At 35.3% G+C, this 16,145-nt stretch overlaps 1 protein-coding gene across 12 annotated transcripts in view; it reads left to right on the top strand.

Annotated features, from left to right (window-relative positions):
* LOC125648898 (mitogen-activated protein kinase kinase kinase kinase 3-like) overlaps nt 1–9,761 on the top strand; it is a 48,117-nt gene extending 38,356 nt beyond the window's left edge. For all 12 annotated transcript variants that reach the window (XM_056166852.1, XM_048875937.2, XM_048875934.2 and 9 more), the window contains one exon: nt 7,209–9,761. In XM_056166852.1, the coding sequence (XP_056022827.1) occupies nt 7,209–7,296 (88 nt within the window). In that variant the 3' untranslated portion in view covers nt 7,297–9,761. The remainder of the gene's footprint in view (nt 1–7,208) is intronic.
* Nucleotides 9,762–16,145: the final 6,384 nt, after the last annotated feature.

Here is a 16,145-nt window from a genome sequence, read left to right as displayed (position 1 = left end):
GATGGCGGACATACGTAGACAAAGTGCAGTCCCAATAAACTTCGTACAGTAATGAATAATCAGAGCATCTTTCCACTTACAAGAATGATGTTAAAAATACATGTAATGTACACTGAATTGAAAGATGTGTATGTTAACCTGCATGGAGTAGGTTAAGTACAAAAATAGAACAACATGCTTTATGATGCTACAGAGATGTGTATTTTATGAAATACATGACAACTATTACTGTATCTGTATAAAATCCACCCACAATTATTCCCAATTAATTTTCAATGTTGAAATACCGAAATTTAACTATCTGGTCCTCACAATACTTTTATCAGATGATAATGCGAGTATGGAGTTACCTTAATCTTTGGGTTATTTTGCAACTATATTGATAACAAAGTATTTATAAATGAATGATTGGATTTATCATAAGAATCCTAGAAGAATGAGCATTCACTTCATAACAGGGAGGTCATGAATTTTAGCCCCACTTGTGTCATCACGGCCACATCAAACCTAAGACGTAAACATGGGTAGTGAGAATCACGGGTCTTTTGGATATGACCTTAATGATAGAGGTCCCGTGTCACGGCAGGCATTGGCGCATTAAAAATTCTCGACGGGATGTAAAACAAACAAACAACCGAAAGGAATAATCAAGATCACATCTAATGTTTATGTTCACAAGTCCAACAATAATTGCCTTGTTAAGATGAGTCTTTCTCCCATCTTCAGTAATACAAAAAAAATGCTATGTTATGAAGAAACAAAATGTGCATGATGTAACCGACTTTGCGCTGAGAAAAACTACAACCGAGTAGGAACTAATCACAAAAGAGGTGACCATTGTCAAGAAACCTGGTGGTAGTGTGTTTCCATTCAGTCATGGTAAGGAAATCTAATGGGTGCTGTGGTTCCTCTAGTCACTTTTAAAATATGGCAGTTGTGAGGTTCCACACATGCAGTCATTGTCAGGAAGTCTGGTGGTAGTGTGGTTCTGTAAAGCCAGTCATTGTCAAGAAATCTGACAGTGCTGTGGTTCATTGCAGTCAGTCATTTCAAGAAGTCTGGCAGTGTTGTGGTTTTATATAGTTTGTCATTGTCAGGAAATCTGACAGTTGAGTGGTTCTATAAAGCCAGTCGTGGTAAGGAAATCTGGCAGTGGTTTGGTTCCATACAGTCGGCCATTGTCAAAATATCTGACAGTGGTGTGGTTCCATATATTTAGTCAAAATCTGGTATTGTGTGGTGTCATAGAGTCAGACATTGTCAGGAAATCTGGTATTGTGTGATGTCATAGAGTCAGACATTGTTAGGAAATCTGGTATTGTGTGATGTCATAGAGTCAGTCATTGTCAGAAAATCTGGTATTGTGTGGCTGTGGTTTAGTGCAGTCATTCATGGTAAGGAATTCTAACAGTGGTGTGATTCCATATAATCAATCATTGTAACTAGATCGGTTGGAGGGGGGTCCTATAGAGTTGATCATTTTAGTGAAATCTTGCAGTGTTATGTTTCTAAATAGTCAGTCACTGTCATGGAATCTGGCAGCAATCAGTGGTTCTATATAGTCCGTCACTGTCAGGATATCTGGCAGCAGTTGGTGTGGTTCTATATAGTCTGTCACTGTCAGCAGTTGGTGTGGTTCTATATAGTCTGTCACTGTCAGGGAATCTGTCAGCAGTTGGTGTGGTTCTATATAGTCTGTCACTGTCAACAGTTGGTGTGGTTCTATATAGTTTGTCACTGTCAGCAGTTGGTGTGGTTCTATATAGTCTGTCACTGTCAGCAGTTGGTGTGGTTCTATATAGTTTGTCACTGTCAGCAGTTGGTGTGGCTCTATATAGTCTGTCACTGTCAGCAGTTGGTGTGGTTCTATATAGTCTGTCACTGTCAGCAGTTGGTGTGGTTCTATATAGTCCGTCACTGTCAGGATATCTGGCAGCAGTTGGTGTGGTTCTATATAGTCTGTCACTGTCAGCAGTTGGTGTGGTTCTATATAGTCTGTCACTGTCAGCAGTTGGTGTGGTTATATATAGTCTGTCACTGTCAGGGAATCTGTCAGCAGTTGGTGTGGTTCTATATAGTCTGTCACTGTCAACAGTTGGTGTGGTTCTATATAGTTTGTCACTGTCAGCAGTTGGTGTGGTTCTATATAGTCTGTCACTGTCAGCAGTTGGTGTGGTTCTATATAGTCTGTCACTGTCAGGGAATCTGTCAGCAGTTGGTGTGGCTCTATATAGACAGTCACTGTCAACAGTTGGTGTGGCTCTATATAGTCTGTCACTGTCAGCAGTTGGTGTTGCCCTATATAGTCTGTCACTGTCAGCAGTTGGTGTGGTTCTATATAGTCTGTCACTGTCAGCAGTTGGTGTGGCTCTATATAGACAGTCACTGTGAGGGAATCTGACAGCAGTTGGTGTGGCTCTATATAGTCAGTCACTGTCAGCAGTTGGTGTGGTTCTATATAGTCTGTCACTGTCAGGGAATCTGTCAGCAGTTGGTGTCGTTCTATATAATCTGTCACTGTCAGCAGTTGGTGTGGCTCTATATAGACAGTCACTGTGAGGGAATATGACAGCAGTTGGTGTGGCTCTATATAGTCAGTCACTGTCAGCAGTTGGTGTGGCTCTATATAGACAGTCACTGTCAGCAGTTGGTATGGTTCTATATAGTCTGTCACTGTCAGGGAATCTGTCAACAGTTGGTGTGGTTCTATATAGTCTGTCACTGTCAGGGAATCTGTCAACAGTTGGTGTGGTTCTATATAGTCTGTCACTGTCAGCAGTTGGTGTGGCTCTATATAGACAGTCACTGTCAGGGAATCTGTCAACAGTTGGTGTGGCTCTATATAGTCAGTCACTGTCAGCAGTTGGTGTGGTTGTATATAGTCTGTCACTGTCAGGGAATCTGTCAACAGTTGGTGTGGTTCTATATAGCCTGTCACTGTCAGGGAATCTGACAGCAGTTGGTGTGGCTCTACATAGACAGTCACTGTCAGCAGTTGGTGTGGTTCTATATAGTATGTCACTGTCAGCAGTTGTTGTGGTTCTATATAGTCTGTCACTGTCAGGGAATCTGGCAGCAGTTGGTGTGGCTCTATATAGACAGTCACTGTCAGCAGTTGGTGTGGCTCTATATAGACAGTCACTGTCAGCAGTTGGTGTGGTTCTATATAGTATGTCACTGTCAGCAGTTGGTGTGGTTCTATATAGTCTGTCACTGTCAGCAGTTGGTGTGGTTCTATATAGACAGTCACTGTCAGGGAATCTGTCAGCAGTTGGTGTGGTGCCATGCAGAATTAGAAAAGGTTCAAAGCTTTGTGAAACTTTGCCACCTAACTGTTAATCATTCATAAATAACCTGTGCTTCCTGATTCTTAAAAAGGCTGTTAAATGGCTTTTGAGAAGTTAGTTGTAATAACATTTGATCAGTAATACCACAGAGGGAGGGATCTCTTTGAATTACATAAGATGTATGATTACAGACTACTTAATGATAGGAGGATTGCATGTCATGGTATATTACTCCTATTTGATTTTGATGAAAATACAGATTTATTAAAGGAGCTAAATATCATTTAATCAGTTTATGTTCCATAGATATTTTTGATCCTGAGCTGGCATTCATATCTTAAGAAAGGAAATGAATAGACTTTGTCTTCACTTTACATGTATGTTTTATAGTTTGATGCTAGCTGGTGTTATTAGGGAAAGTCTAAACTAGAAATTTATTGGCAATAAAATTAAAATGAACCTCCTGTAGTTAATGTGTTTGAAATATTGGTATTTTACTGTTGGGAATAAGTCTGCTCCATAATGGTTTTTATTATGCAAGAGATGCATGTATAATCGTTATTATACCCCAGCAGCTCTGAAGGTGATAGATCTGTTATTTTTGCTTAATCATTGTTAAAGCTGTTACCTGGGTGGGCATGATGCAAGCAGACCATAAAATACTGTTGACGATATTGTTTTTGTAATTATGTTTTGAGAATCATCGGTGCTTGTCACCCATTACTGATCTACACATCCTGAATTGGGACTCCCTCTGTTTGACTCAATCAATACAGACAGTCATTAGCACTTTCAAATCTATTTTCTGTAGCTTACCTGAGCCCAAGGCTACAGATTATCAAAATAATACAAAAGCATCTTAATGGGTCCACATCAGGGATATACATGGCTGCACAATGATCCACATTGAAATATAGAGGAAAAATCTTTTTCACACGAGCAACAGGTCTCCAGTTACTGGGTAGATGAAATGATTTTAAGCATTTTCGTGTATTGTAGAATCAGGTTTTTTCGTGGGGCTGTGATGGAGCATTGTGCATTTGAATAAATGGATAAAAATCTTTTTCTCAAGAGAGTATGCAGTAAATGTTAATTAGATTAATAAGAGGGGGAAATCTTAGTATGTAAGAATACTGAGACTTTTAAGGTAGAGTTGCTAGTAATGTGCCTTGCTTAGCTTGGGGCTACTGTTAGAGCTTTAAGGGTTACAATTTTCATCTCTCAATTATGTACATATGATCAAGGTGATTAGAGTGAGCATTTTGGTCTATGGGCCTCTCTTGATTCAGCTGAGTCATTGTTGTAACACAACCGTGGTAACTAGAAAATCATAATTTTATAAAAGAGCTGTATGTTCTGATTGGATGGGTATTAGATGTGCATGCCAGGCATTCTAGTGGTTTGAGATTAGGTTATCTGATTCCAGATTTTTTTTTCTATTCTTGGGGGCTATTGTGCTCCTGATTACTCCATGTTGGATCAGGAAGAACCTCTTGATATGAGTTTACATATGCTGCTGATTAAGAAATTTCCCCAGAGAGAAGTGTCTCTATCTCGGTTTGATGTTAGCCAAGGTGTCCCATTCTGGTGAAAAGTTGACATTGTTACTATGGCAATAAAAAGAACAGCTGTTTATCAAGGTTACCCAAGTGTTTGTTTTCTCAGCTGGTCTCATCAATTTTTCATCATCTGCGTTCTACCTCAGTCATTTACCTGACAAGATTAAGTAGAAGGACTGAAATTTATAGGTCTCATTTTTCTGGTTTTCGCTTATCTTTGATGGATTGGGAATCACAATTTTTGATAGTTAGTAGGAAATATGATAATCAAATGTATAACTAAGATAAAAAGGATGCATTAGAATTGCACTGGTAGAGCCGTCATGTGACTACTCCCTGTAGCATAAATATTGATGAAGTTTATAAATTGACAGATGTGTTTTTGTGATTGCTATGACAATTTATGACTCGGGAGTTTGTTGGAACTAGCCAAGTGATTTTTGTTACCTTGTCCATGAACTGTTGATAATATCTATAGATTTCTGTTTCTGAACCTTGCTGAGTAATGATATTAATGAGCATCAATAATGCAGGATATTTTTACCCTTCAAAGGTTGATCTTGCATGAGAAGATAAAGGTCAAATCTAAACTTTTACGTAATTTTCTATGTGTGTAAGATTCCCACACAATGCTTGAGAATCAAATTTCACCAGACGGCTTGTATACATGCACGTATCTGACAGAAGTACACTTGGTTTGGTTCTGAATATTGAATGGGTATCATCATTCAAGGTTAGATGCAGTATTAGTACATATTCACTCTCACAAATTTGGCCAAAATTACTTTGGCAAAGTAAGAGTACATCTTATCTGATACTATCATAATGATATTACAGTAAAATTCCTCAATTTTGGCCAGCTGTCGGACTGAGGAAAGTGGCCAGGTTAGAAGGGTGGCCTGTTTACTGAAATTGTCATCTGATGATGAGAAACATCTTTTCCAAACCATCCTACCAGAATTCTAACACTGTAACAAGCAATTTTTAAAAAAAAAAGAAGGAAAAATAAAACAAAACACAGTTATAATGAACCTTCAAGGCCAGCAGAAAACAGTTTGTTATAACCTAAGTTCTTGATATATTCAATACTATTTTTGTTGTGTTCCTATCATAATTTCACTTCACAATAAGCTTGAGTTCTTTTTAAGTATATTCTTTATATGGCTAGCATAATCAGGGTTTTTTTTAAAAATCTGTGTAAATTTACATGAGATGACTTAACTACATGTAATTCTTCGTTTAGCAAAACATATAAGCCAACCGTCTATGCTCAAGAGATGTAAAGCAAAATTAGATGATGCAGGATAGGTAATGTTTTGAAAAGTTTGCATGGTAATTATATGTGTAATTGATAAAGTGCTTTAAATACTGTGGTGGAAGACTCTATTTTACAGCAAACTGGTATCGTACTTTTAGATAACTCCTGATTGTACAAAGCAATCAAGAAAAATATCCAAATTTAATTTCTGAAATCGATCTCCATGTTGATCTAACTAAAAATGCCCCCACACCCACTCCCCTTATATCTGCCAGTGTATATTCCTACAAGTATAACTATTCAAACTACATGTACGTGAGTTTATAAGACATAGAACATAATCTACACATGTATTTATGCTAAAAGTATTATTAGTTTTTCATCATATTTCAAGGATCAAAACACAGTAAAACACAGGGGCTTCCAATAGCTTCACCCTGGACTCAATGGCTAAAGGTTTTTTTTTCTCACACCCCTTATTAATGGCATTCTTAAGTTACCCTATGATCATAGTCGGAGTATCATGCATCAGTCATTATATGCACTAGTTCCCCCAGCAATTTTTGCCAGAGTTGCTCAACTTCTTTGATGAAGGATGGATGGGTGGATGGCAATGTTCACAAGGGGTGATATCTCTGATAATGTGAATTTTACTCCGAGAGTGTCCATGACCTAAAGATGATTTAACAGGTTCTACAAGTCAGATGCCAGAGTCAAATGAAGATTAGTAAAATGTGATTTGTGAACCGTAATCCTTGAACCACTAACCCCCCAACCCCTAATCTCGGGTGAGATTCGGCTTGGCTGAGCATTTGGACTGACGCCTTCACCGGTGAAGGCGTCAGTCCAAATATTCAGCCAAGCCGAATCTCAGCCGAGATTACCCCCCACCCCCACCCCCACCCCCCTCAATGTATGATGATAGCTTTATCATGATCCTTTAAGTTAATGATTTGACCTCATAGGTGAAATGTTTGAGCTTAATATAAATACAATTTTAAAAACAAAAAATTTAGATTTTGATTAAAAAAAATTTAAAACATATGTCACAGTGAATTCTTAAATCCATCCTTTTTGTATGACCATATTTTTCTTTTCTTTCAGGGTTATTTTACTCGAGAGTCGCCCAACAGACACCCCCAGTGCAGAATCTAATCTTTATGTCTTAGCCGGCCATGAAAACAACTTTTGATTCAAAAGAAATTTTGATTCCATGGTGATACATGCTGACTTAGAAGTGTCATTTTCCGAGGGGAAATTGCTACATCTCCTTTGTTCCTTCATTCAGAACAAATTCAAACTCCAGATGAATCAGATCAATCAATTCCTACAAATGTTCCAAAATTTGCTCACATTACCATCAGGGTTGATTATGTTGTTTTAACATTTTTGATGAACCAGTGCTGCACACCCATGCTACAATTCCACTGAATTTCACAAGAGGGCTTTGAAGCAGTATATCCATAGGTTTCTCCAAGCCTTGTTTTCTTCATTACAAGCAACCCAAGATAACCAGAATTGTAAATACATGTAATTTTTACAGAAACCAGATTTATTTACATGAACCAACAGACATCCTCAGTTTCATATCACAGTGGACTTAATATTTTCCACTTGTGTATTTGTGATTTTTTTCTTCTGTGTTTTACAAACATTGAATATAAGTTCAACACAGGTTGAAGAAATGTGCTGTATTTAGTGCTTTTGGTATCATTTTACATTTTATTTTATTTTTAAATGTAAGTCTTAGAATTGAAGTATTCTAACTTCAACGCTGGTAATGGATAATTTGTATCTTAAAATACAGCATAAGGTAAACTTTCACCATTTTGAAAACAGAAAGTCTGATTGACAAAATTTGATGTATTGATTAGAAATAACTGTACAAGCAGAGTTAAGATGTATGTCCTCGGACATTGCCTGTTTTACTAGGTGGCTTTCGTTGTTTTGTGATGTGAATTCAGAAATGTCATAGCATCTATTGTTCAGCATATATATCTTGCTAAAACTTTACTGATATACAGTGATATGAAATTTAATAGACCATTATAATAAATTTTTAGAAAAATACAAAGATTCAACAGTATTAAAAAAAAGTCTGTCTTTGTCAGACTTTGAAATCCACAATCTTCTGGCCTGGCTGAACACACAAATGGTTACTGCAGTGTTTTTTTTCATTTAACAGACATGAAATGTTTGCAATTAACTCTGTATGTACATACAAGAAATATATCATAATTAAGAATTGTTTTGTGCAATATGTTTTGTAAATGAGCAAAAGCCATGTATGATATATTACTTTAGCTCTCTCTTTTAAAATGTTTTATGTTTTTAAAATAGTAAGAAGTATGGTGCCAAATATTTGATGCAGCTTTTTGGCATACTCAATTTGTAAAATAATTGATGGTATTTGTTGGGCATTAGCCAAAAAACATAATGAAAATGTGAAAGTGTAGCAACAAGTTTTTGAATTTGTTGAATTTTGATTTATTTTCTCCCTTAAATGTACAAGTAATATTGATTATATTATTTCATACAACTGTTTTACAGAAGATGATCATCTCAGATATATTTAGGAAAATTATTTAACAGTGAAACAATTTTTTAATCTGTTATACATGGAAATGAAATCTGTAGCTCCATGCAATCAGAAATTGTGATACCTGTCTATTAATTACCCGAGGTTAAACATTAGTATTGACATTCACCCATCTAAGTATTTTAAGTTAACCTTTGATGAATTGAATATCATACCATGACCATTCAGTATATATTAGTTACTAATCTACAAGGCCAGTGAAGTTGTACATTCCTGGGGGATGGGCTGATCAGACTTGATGTCAATAACACTTGATATCGATTGATAGGAGGTTAATATGCCACTGCACATCTTAGGTTTTTTTTTAAATAATACACAGTACACCATGCCACCCAGAAATTTCTAATGTAGATAGAGAAGAAAAATATCAATAAAATTATTGTGAAATATCATGCATACTCAATAAAATGGGTTTGTTTAAACACAAGGTTTTATTGGGGGGGGGGGGGGGGGGGGTTGTTGTCAAAAAATTAAGAATTATTTTTAAGAGTGTTGCTAAACTACTATTCAATATAGATTGTTGGAAGGGAAAATATTGCTTTGTTGCATAATTTGTTCAATTTTGCAGGGTAAAATTGTAGCAGTGTTGTAATATTTTTGAAATGTTTTAATTAATGTTAAAGAATTTTTTCATAATTTTATTAAGGTAAAAGAGATGATTACGTCTTTCAAGAACAGTTTCGACATTTTAAAAGATATAAAGGAAAACACATAATTTCATTTTTCAGTTTCTTGGAAGTTCTGTCAGCATATTTTGTTAAATCCCTGCCCCTCTCACGTTACGTTGGTGCTTATTTTGAGCTTACTGATTGTTTTTGTTTGTTTTCCACATGCAGTAGAATGACATTTTGATAACAGGTCACAAATTTCAAACTAGCTGGCAGAGATGCTTCAGTGCAGTGTTCATACTGATCGTCTTGTAACCGTTCTCAACATGTTGTTTTGATGGACAGTGCCATTGGGATAGAGAGTCCCTCTTGTTAATGCGGGCTGGTCATACAAACAATGTTGTGCATATAGAAAGAAAGGCGCATTGAAATAAATCAATACCATTTTTATCTTGTGGTTTTTTTTTTGGGGGGGGGGGTTGACAAAAAATAGAAGTATGTATTCATTATTTATGATTGACTAATAGGCACTTGTCCTGTAGAATTTGAGACAAAGCACTCTGTAATGGTGTGGATCGAAAGGCTTGTAATCAATGAAATTTATCGGATGAATATGACTATTTATTTTCTGTTTATTATTTCAATCCTAGTTTTTCTCTTTGGTACAGGGTTGACAATGAATTTTTAATCCGGCAATCTTTATTCTTTAAAGTTTAAAATTATGTTCTATCAAATTATTGGGGGTGCAGTTTGTCTAATTTCAGGAAAAGATGCTTTATTTTAGTTACAGTCAAAATTTTAGGAATTTCTTTACAAATGGTAAAACAATTTAATCTTAAAATTCTGCACCACACATTGATTAAGCTTGGTTAAAGTTTACAATGCATTTTACAAGAATCTTGAAATTTCGGCATTGACAGAGGTGTTGACGAGCATGCAGCAACACCTGTAGATAGAACATGCATGTAATTAACACAGGGTTTATACCACACCCCCCCCCCTCAATTCATTATCTTAGTCAACAAATTAAACATTTTAGTGTTCGATTTATGATACTTCGTAACCGCATCACACCAATCCTAAAGAGGCGAGGACTTCTGGCAGTTTATTCTTTTATCTTATTATTTAGATTAATAATGCCTTTTTAATTCCATTTACACATACATTCTCTGTTGGCCTTTTCATTATTCAGATATTATGAAACACATCTTTTAATTCCTCTTACTAGGGTCGTAAACTTCACCTTACCGGTAGTTTTCAATGATTCTGTTTCAATATTTTTTTCCCCGCTGTATCTCTTCAAGTTCAACACTAATCACCAGGATATCTGTACAGGTACAAACTTTCGCATTACCTAAATTGATCTCAAATGAGGCAAACCTTTTATACATATCCGACTCATTTGTTCGCTTTAAAATTTGATGAACGTGCCATTAATTCCACTTTTGGTAATTGTACTTGTTCTCCCACTGCCCTTTCAAAAGATGAAATTCTTCAAAACCATGCTTCAGTTTTAGACACGTTTAATATCCCAGGCTATGCGTCTGATGGATATTAATTGGACTATCTACTGGATTCCTAAACTTCATAAAAACCCTTACAAAGAAGGATACATTGCTGGATCCAGTAAATGTTCTACCAACATCTTTGCTCCTCACGAAATATTAACAGCTATGAAGGAGAACCTTCAAACTTACTGTGCGACTAAATATGCCAGAAGTGGTGTAAATCAAATGTGAATTCTAAAAAGAACTTGAAGTAAATTTGAAATCGCAAAACTTTTCTCAAATCGATAACATCAAAACGTATGACTTTTCAACACTTTACATGGCCATTCCTCAGGATAAATCAAAGACTAGACTTTTTGACACCATAGACAGTTGCTTCTTCAACAAAAATGGAAACCACAATATTCATATCCAGAGCTCCAGATAATTTTTTTTTACCACAAAGAGTATTTACCCCCTGATTTTCAAATCAATGAGTATTTTGCTTTTCAGAAAAATTCAAAAGTGTATTTTGTTAATTTACTGATTTCTTTGCTCTTTTGCACAGAAGATATCACCAGATAAACGATACTTCTTCCGTTAAACTTTAACTTAAAGTTTATACTAAAAGGCCACTCCAGCTATTTACGGGGAAAATCCTCTGTAGTTCTTTTTATTAAAACTGTTCATTGTCATTTGGAATTTGATATTTATCATTGATGCATTAAATTTGAATATGTCAGACACTCAGTCACATGATTATGATCCAATTCTGTATATCATTCGTCCACAATTGATAATACAAGTTTTTTTTCTGTGCTTTCGACCGCACACTAACTCTTTAAGAACGAAAGTATAACAAGTAGGCCTATATAATAGTGTTCTGAGTTAACTCTTCCAATTTTTCAAAATTGTGATTGTCATCAAAACGTATTTCATAGCGCTAAATATCATGTATGATCAAGCCCTGAGCTAACCTCAATTCATATGAATAGATAATTCATATTGATATCATACTATAGGTATCACAAATACGCGGACTAATACGCATTACTTTGGGAGTGTAAAGCGTATTTACTTTCGCTAATGTGTAATTGTACGCATGATTTTCAACTTAAATGCGTATTTGGTAAAATTTAATGAGTATTTACGCTGATACGCACCTTATCTGGAGCTCTGTGACATATCTAGTGATCAATCATCCAAAAATTACTTTGTTAAGCACCACTCTGATTCCACGCACAAATACTCTGAAGTTGAAATAAAAATATGCTGGAGTCCCTCATTGACAATATCTTCGTTGTCTTTGGTGATGGGTCTTCCAATAGTCTGTTGGAATTCCCATGGGCACGAATTGTCCTCCTTTGTTAGCTAGCCTGTTTTTATATTCTTATGAAGCAAAGTTTATTAAAAAAAACTACATGAGAAGAAAAAAATATCTTGCTGTGGCCTTCAATTTGACATTTAGATATATGGACGACGTTTTATTTATCAACAATAATAATTTTCACTCGTATGTCGATTCAATATATCCCTGTGAATTCGAAATAAAAAACACCACAGAGTCTTCATACTTTGATATTTTATTGAAAATAGATATTAACGGCACAGTAACAACTCGACTTTTTGACAAACGGGATGACTTCAGCTTCTCCATCGACAACTTCCCATATCTATGTAGCAATATTCCACTACCACCTGCATATGGTGTGTATATATCTCAATTGATTCGACACGCAAGAACTTGTTCTACGTATATCAGTTTTTAAATCGAGGCAGGCTATTGACAAACAAGTTGATGGTACAGGGGTTCCAACAGTCTCGTTTAAAGTCAGTATTTCGCAAATTCTATGGTCGTTACAATGATCTAGTTTGCAAATACAACCTATCATTGGGTAAAATGCTGTCTGGTGTGTTTCATGCCGATTGTTAGACCGTTCTTGGCACAGTGATTCTGACTACGGATAACTCCGTTTATCTGTTCAAGATATAGGGCTCACAGCGGTTGTGACCGGTCGACAGGGGATGCTTACTTCTCTTAGGCACCTGATCCCATCTCTGATATATCCATGGGTCCGTGCTTGCCTAACTCTCTATTTTCTATTGCTGATAGGATTTATGAGATTGATCAATGTTCGTTGATTTCAACAGTGTTTTATCCATGTATATGTGGGAAATACATACATGTACATAAATAGGATTAGGCAGCAGGCACAATACCTATATAAACCCTCTCCATAGGTCAAAGGTCGGTTATAACAGAATAAAATTAATATATTACATGAAAATATAGCAACATGATTGAAGATAAAATAAAGTTTACAAATAAGAGAGAAAAATGAAACAATTGTTAAAAAAAAAATAGAGGGGGGGGGGGGTATAGCTATGGTTAAAAGTTAAGAATATAACAATTAATACATACAATATTTTGGATTCAGAAATATGTTTAGCTATACAGTGAAGTATTGAGTTTTACATGTAAAACAAAGAACAATAGCTACATAAAAAGACTGGGGTCAATATAGTGGATTAGAACAAGCAAAACTAATTCATTTTTTAAATATAAGAATAACTGTTTATATTTAAATACCGAATTACAAATTAATTACAAGTTCAAAAAGATATGTTTTAAGTTTAAAACAGCTAATGAATCCTTATGAATCCTTGAAACGAAAATCCTGCGAGAGGCAGTTCCACGGGGTTGATGAAGACATATCAAACAACAGTATTGTATAAATTTTCATTTGCATTGTATAGTTTCCATCTGTATTGTAGTTTTTATTTGTATTGTTCCCTTTTACTGTTTTCCAGGATGCAGTTTTACTGAAAATCGTCAATCAGAACTAAGACATTTTACGTGTTTGTAGGCCGAGTGTCCAGTCCGCATGTAAACGTAGCGATTTTACGTCGGTTCCGATGTGAACTAGGCATTATAATATTATACTTACTTCTTCTTATCAAATCCACTGGTAAATGCATTGGTTTTATACGTGGTACGTCAATTTACACTGTATATAAAGCATTGTATCAAAGGTCATCAAAATTCGCTAGGGGGGTGTTTACAGGGGCGGATCCTGGAATTGCGGTTACGGGGGGCGCCTGGATTCTACAGATTTTATAGGGCTTGAAATATATCTCCTATTTAGTCTTTTGTACTATTTTCTATCATTTTTTATGAGGAGAAATTAATGAAATGACGCAAATTTTAAGGGTTTTTGGAAAAAAATTAAGTTCTCCCAATAAAGTAATTCAAGAAATCAATAGATTTTGTCATTTATTTCTCCGGGAGTGGAAGAAATTATTGCTTCTTACATTGTTTTGTACATTTTTCTAAACAAGATACCACGATTTACGTTAAGTTGCGCCCCCCCCCCCCCCTTAAATTCGCCACTGGTTTACTGCCTATATGCATAGTAATAATTTAATAGTGACCACACATGTTGTAGATTCCCATATCAATTTATCTAATATTTTTTGTGGTCATGAAAGACACGCGTGGATATACTTTAGCCCATAATCACCAGTAGAATTTGACTCAAAATATGCCACGTATTTTAGGACTTTTAAAAGTATCATCCAATCAACAAACAACGTTCATCCTTCATCGCATTTGTTCTACTCATCCGTTCTACTACATGGATAGGGTCACTCATTGTATCTTAATTACTTCGCATGTATAGAAATGACTAGTTTTGTAAAGATAATAGACTATAAAGGGGCAATTACCCCCACCCCCACCCCCTCCGATTATACGTGCCTATTATTAGATTTATAAGAAATTATGGACCTAATCAATGAATTGTCAGGACAGACAGGGTTTTTAAATACATAATAATATATCCCCTCCCATTGTTTACAAGGGGGGGGGGCAACAATTTTGATGTTGTTCAATATTTACTAAGCATCTGCACAAGTCTCATGCATTTTCTTGTAGTTGTTGTCATCCTTCAGTGAAGGATCCTAGCTACGTCAAACCTGCAGAGACTGCCGAAGTATATAGAATATTGATTCAGTGACATAGTTTGATACTTGTTTAGTATAATTCAAAATATATCCTTGCATCAGATTACCGAACTAATGCCGTAATCTGTCAAAACACAAACAGTTCTAAATCAGTTTCATCTTCACAAAAGAAAACCTAATCCATGAACAAATAAGATGAAGGGGGAAAAAGATAATAAACTTCAAGAAAGTCAACCATATACATGTACCTAGCTATGATGATAAGAAAACGAACATACTATGTTAACTGATGTAAAACAGAATATCAGCTGAGATTCGGCTCGGCTGAATATTGATCAGTCCAAATATTCAACCGAGTCGAATTTAGCCGAGATTATTGCACACATGGTTGAGTCGTCTTCCAACTTCAAAATAAAACTTCTCCTACGCCCTTGTCAGAAATTTCAAGTTTATTTTTAAAGTCTATTGTAGGACTATTGATATTTTTCTTTGTTTGCTTTTTTATTTATTTATCACAGGGCCGGGGTTTAGCCCGTTTTCACCCGTAACCATAAACATTTTTTTGAGAGACATGTCTCTATTTTTTTTTTTATTTGTCATTCCTAACTGCCCATGAATATTGTAATGTTGAATATAGATAAGATAAGATAAGTTTATTCCAATTTTGGGCCCAGAGGGCATAACAGCAAGACAGTTTATAAAGAAGGAAATTCAAAAAAGAAAGAAAGTTTACAACATTAACTACAGGTTACATAGACTGCAAACTGCATGTGGATGCAGCATGTTGGGGAAACAAGTACATACATATATGAATTGCTAATCATGTGTATACACAAGTAAATGGACAGTATCAGTATTATACCAATATATGAATAATAAACTATAATGATTTTTGCAGTTTTGAAGCATCACTTCTTTTTCTGAAAGTTTGCACTAAATATTCACTCAATTTGACAATTACTGGTTTTTCTTCATTAATCATCAACCAAGTAAATTTGTCCTTATTTGTTAGATAGATAAAAAAAATTGTTGAGCTTGTATATACCATTAAAAAACATATTTCTCTCTTCAACGTAGAATGGGCAATCAGTAAGGAAATGAAATTCATCTTCTACACAATTAAAATATTTTCTTTAATTAGGTGTCCGTTTTTATTAAAAATGACTACTTTTGTCTTATTGGTATTAATTTCTAAGCACCAATCGTTGCAATATTTTTCAAGTAAGTTTAGTTTGTTTTGTAGTCCATTCTGATTTTCTGAAAGCAGTACACGATCGTCCGCATATAGAAGAGAGATGATTTTCTTTCCAGAAAGATTGACAGAGCCGATGGTTTCTTCATCCAGTAATTTAGAAAAATCGTTCAAAAATATTTTGAAAATATT

The sequence above is a fragment of the Ostrea edulis genome, chromosome 5 (assembly GCF_947568905.1).
Source record: "Ostrea edulis chromosome 5, xbOstEdul1.1, whole genome shotgun sequence".
Taxonomy (NCBI): Eukaryota; Metazoa; Mollusca; class Bivalvia; order Ostreida; family Ostreidae; genus Ostrea; species Ostrea edulis.
The sequence above is the reverse complement of the archived record's forward strand: the minus strand, read 5'-3'. Positions and strand labels throughout refer to the sequence as shown.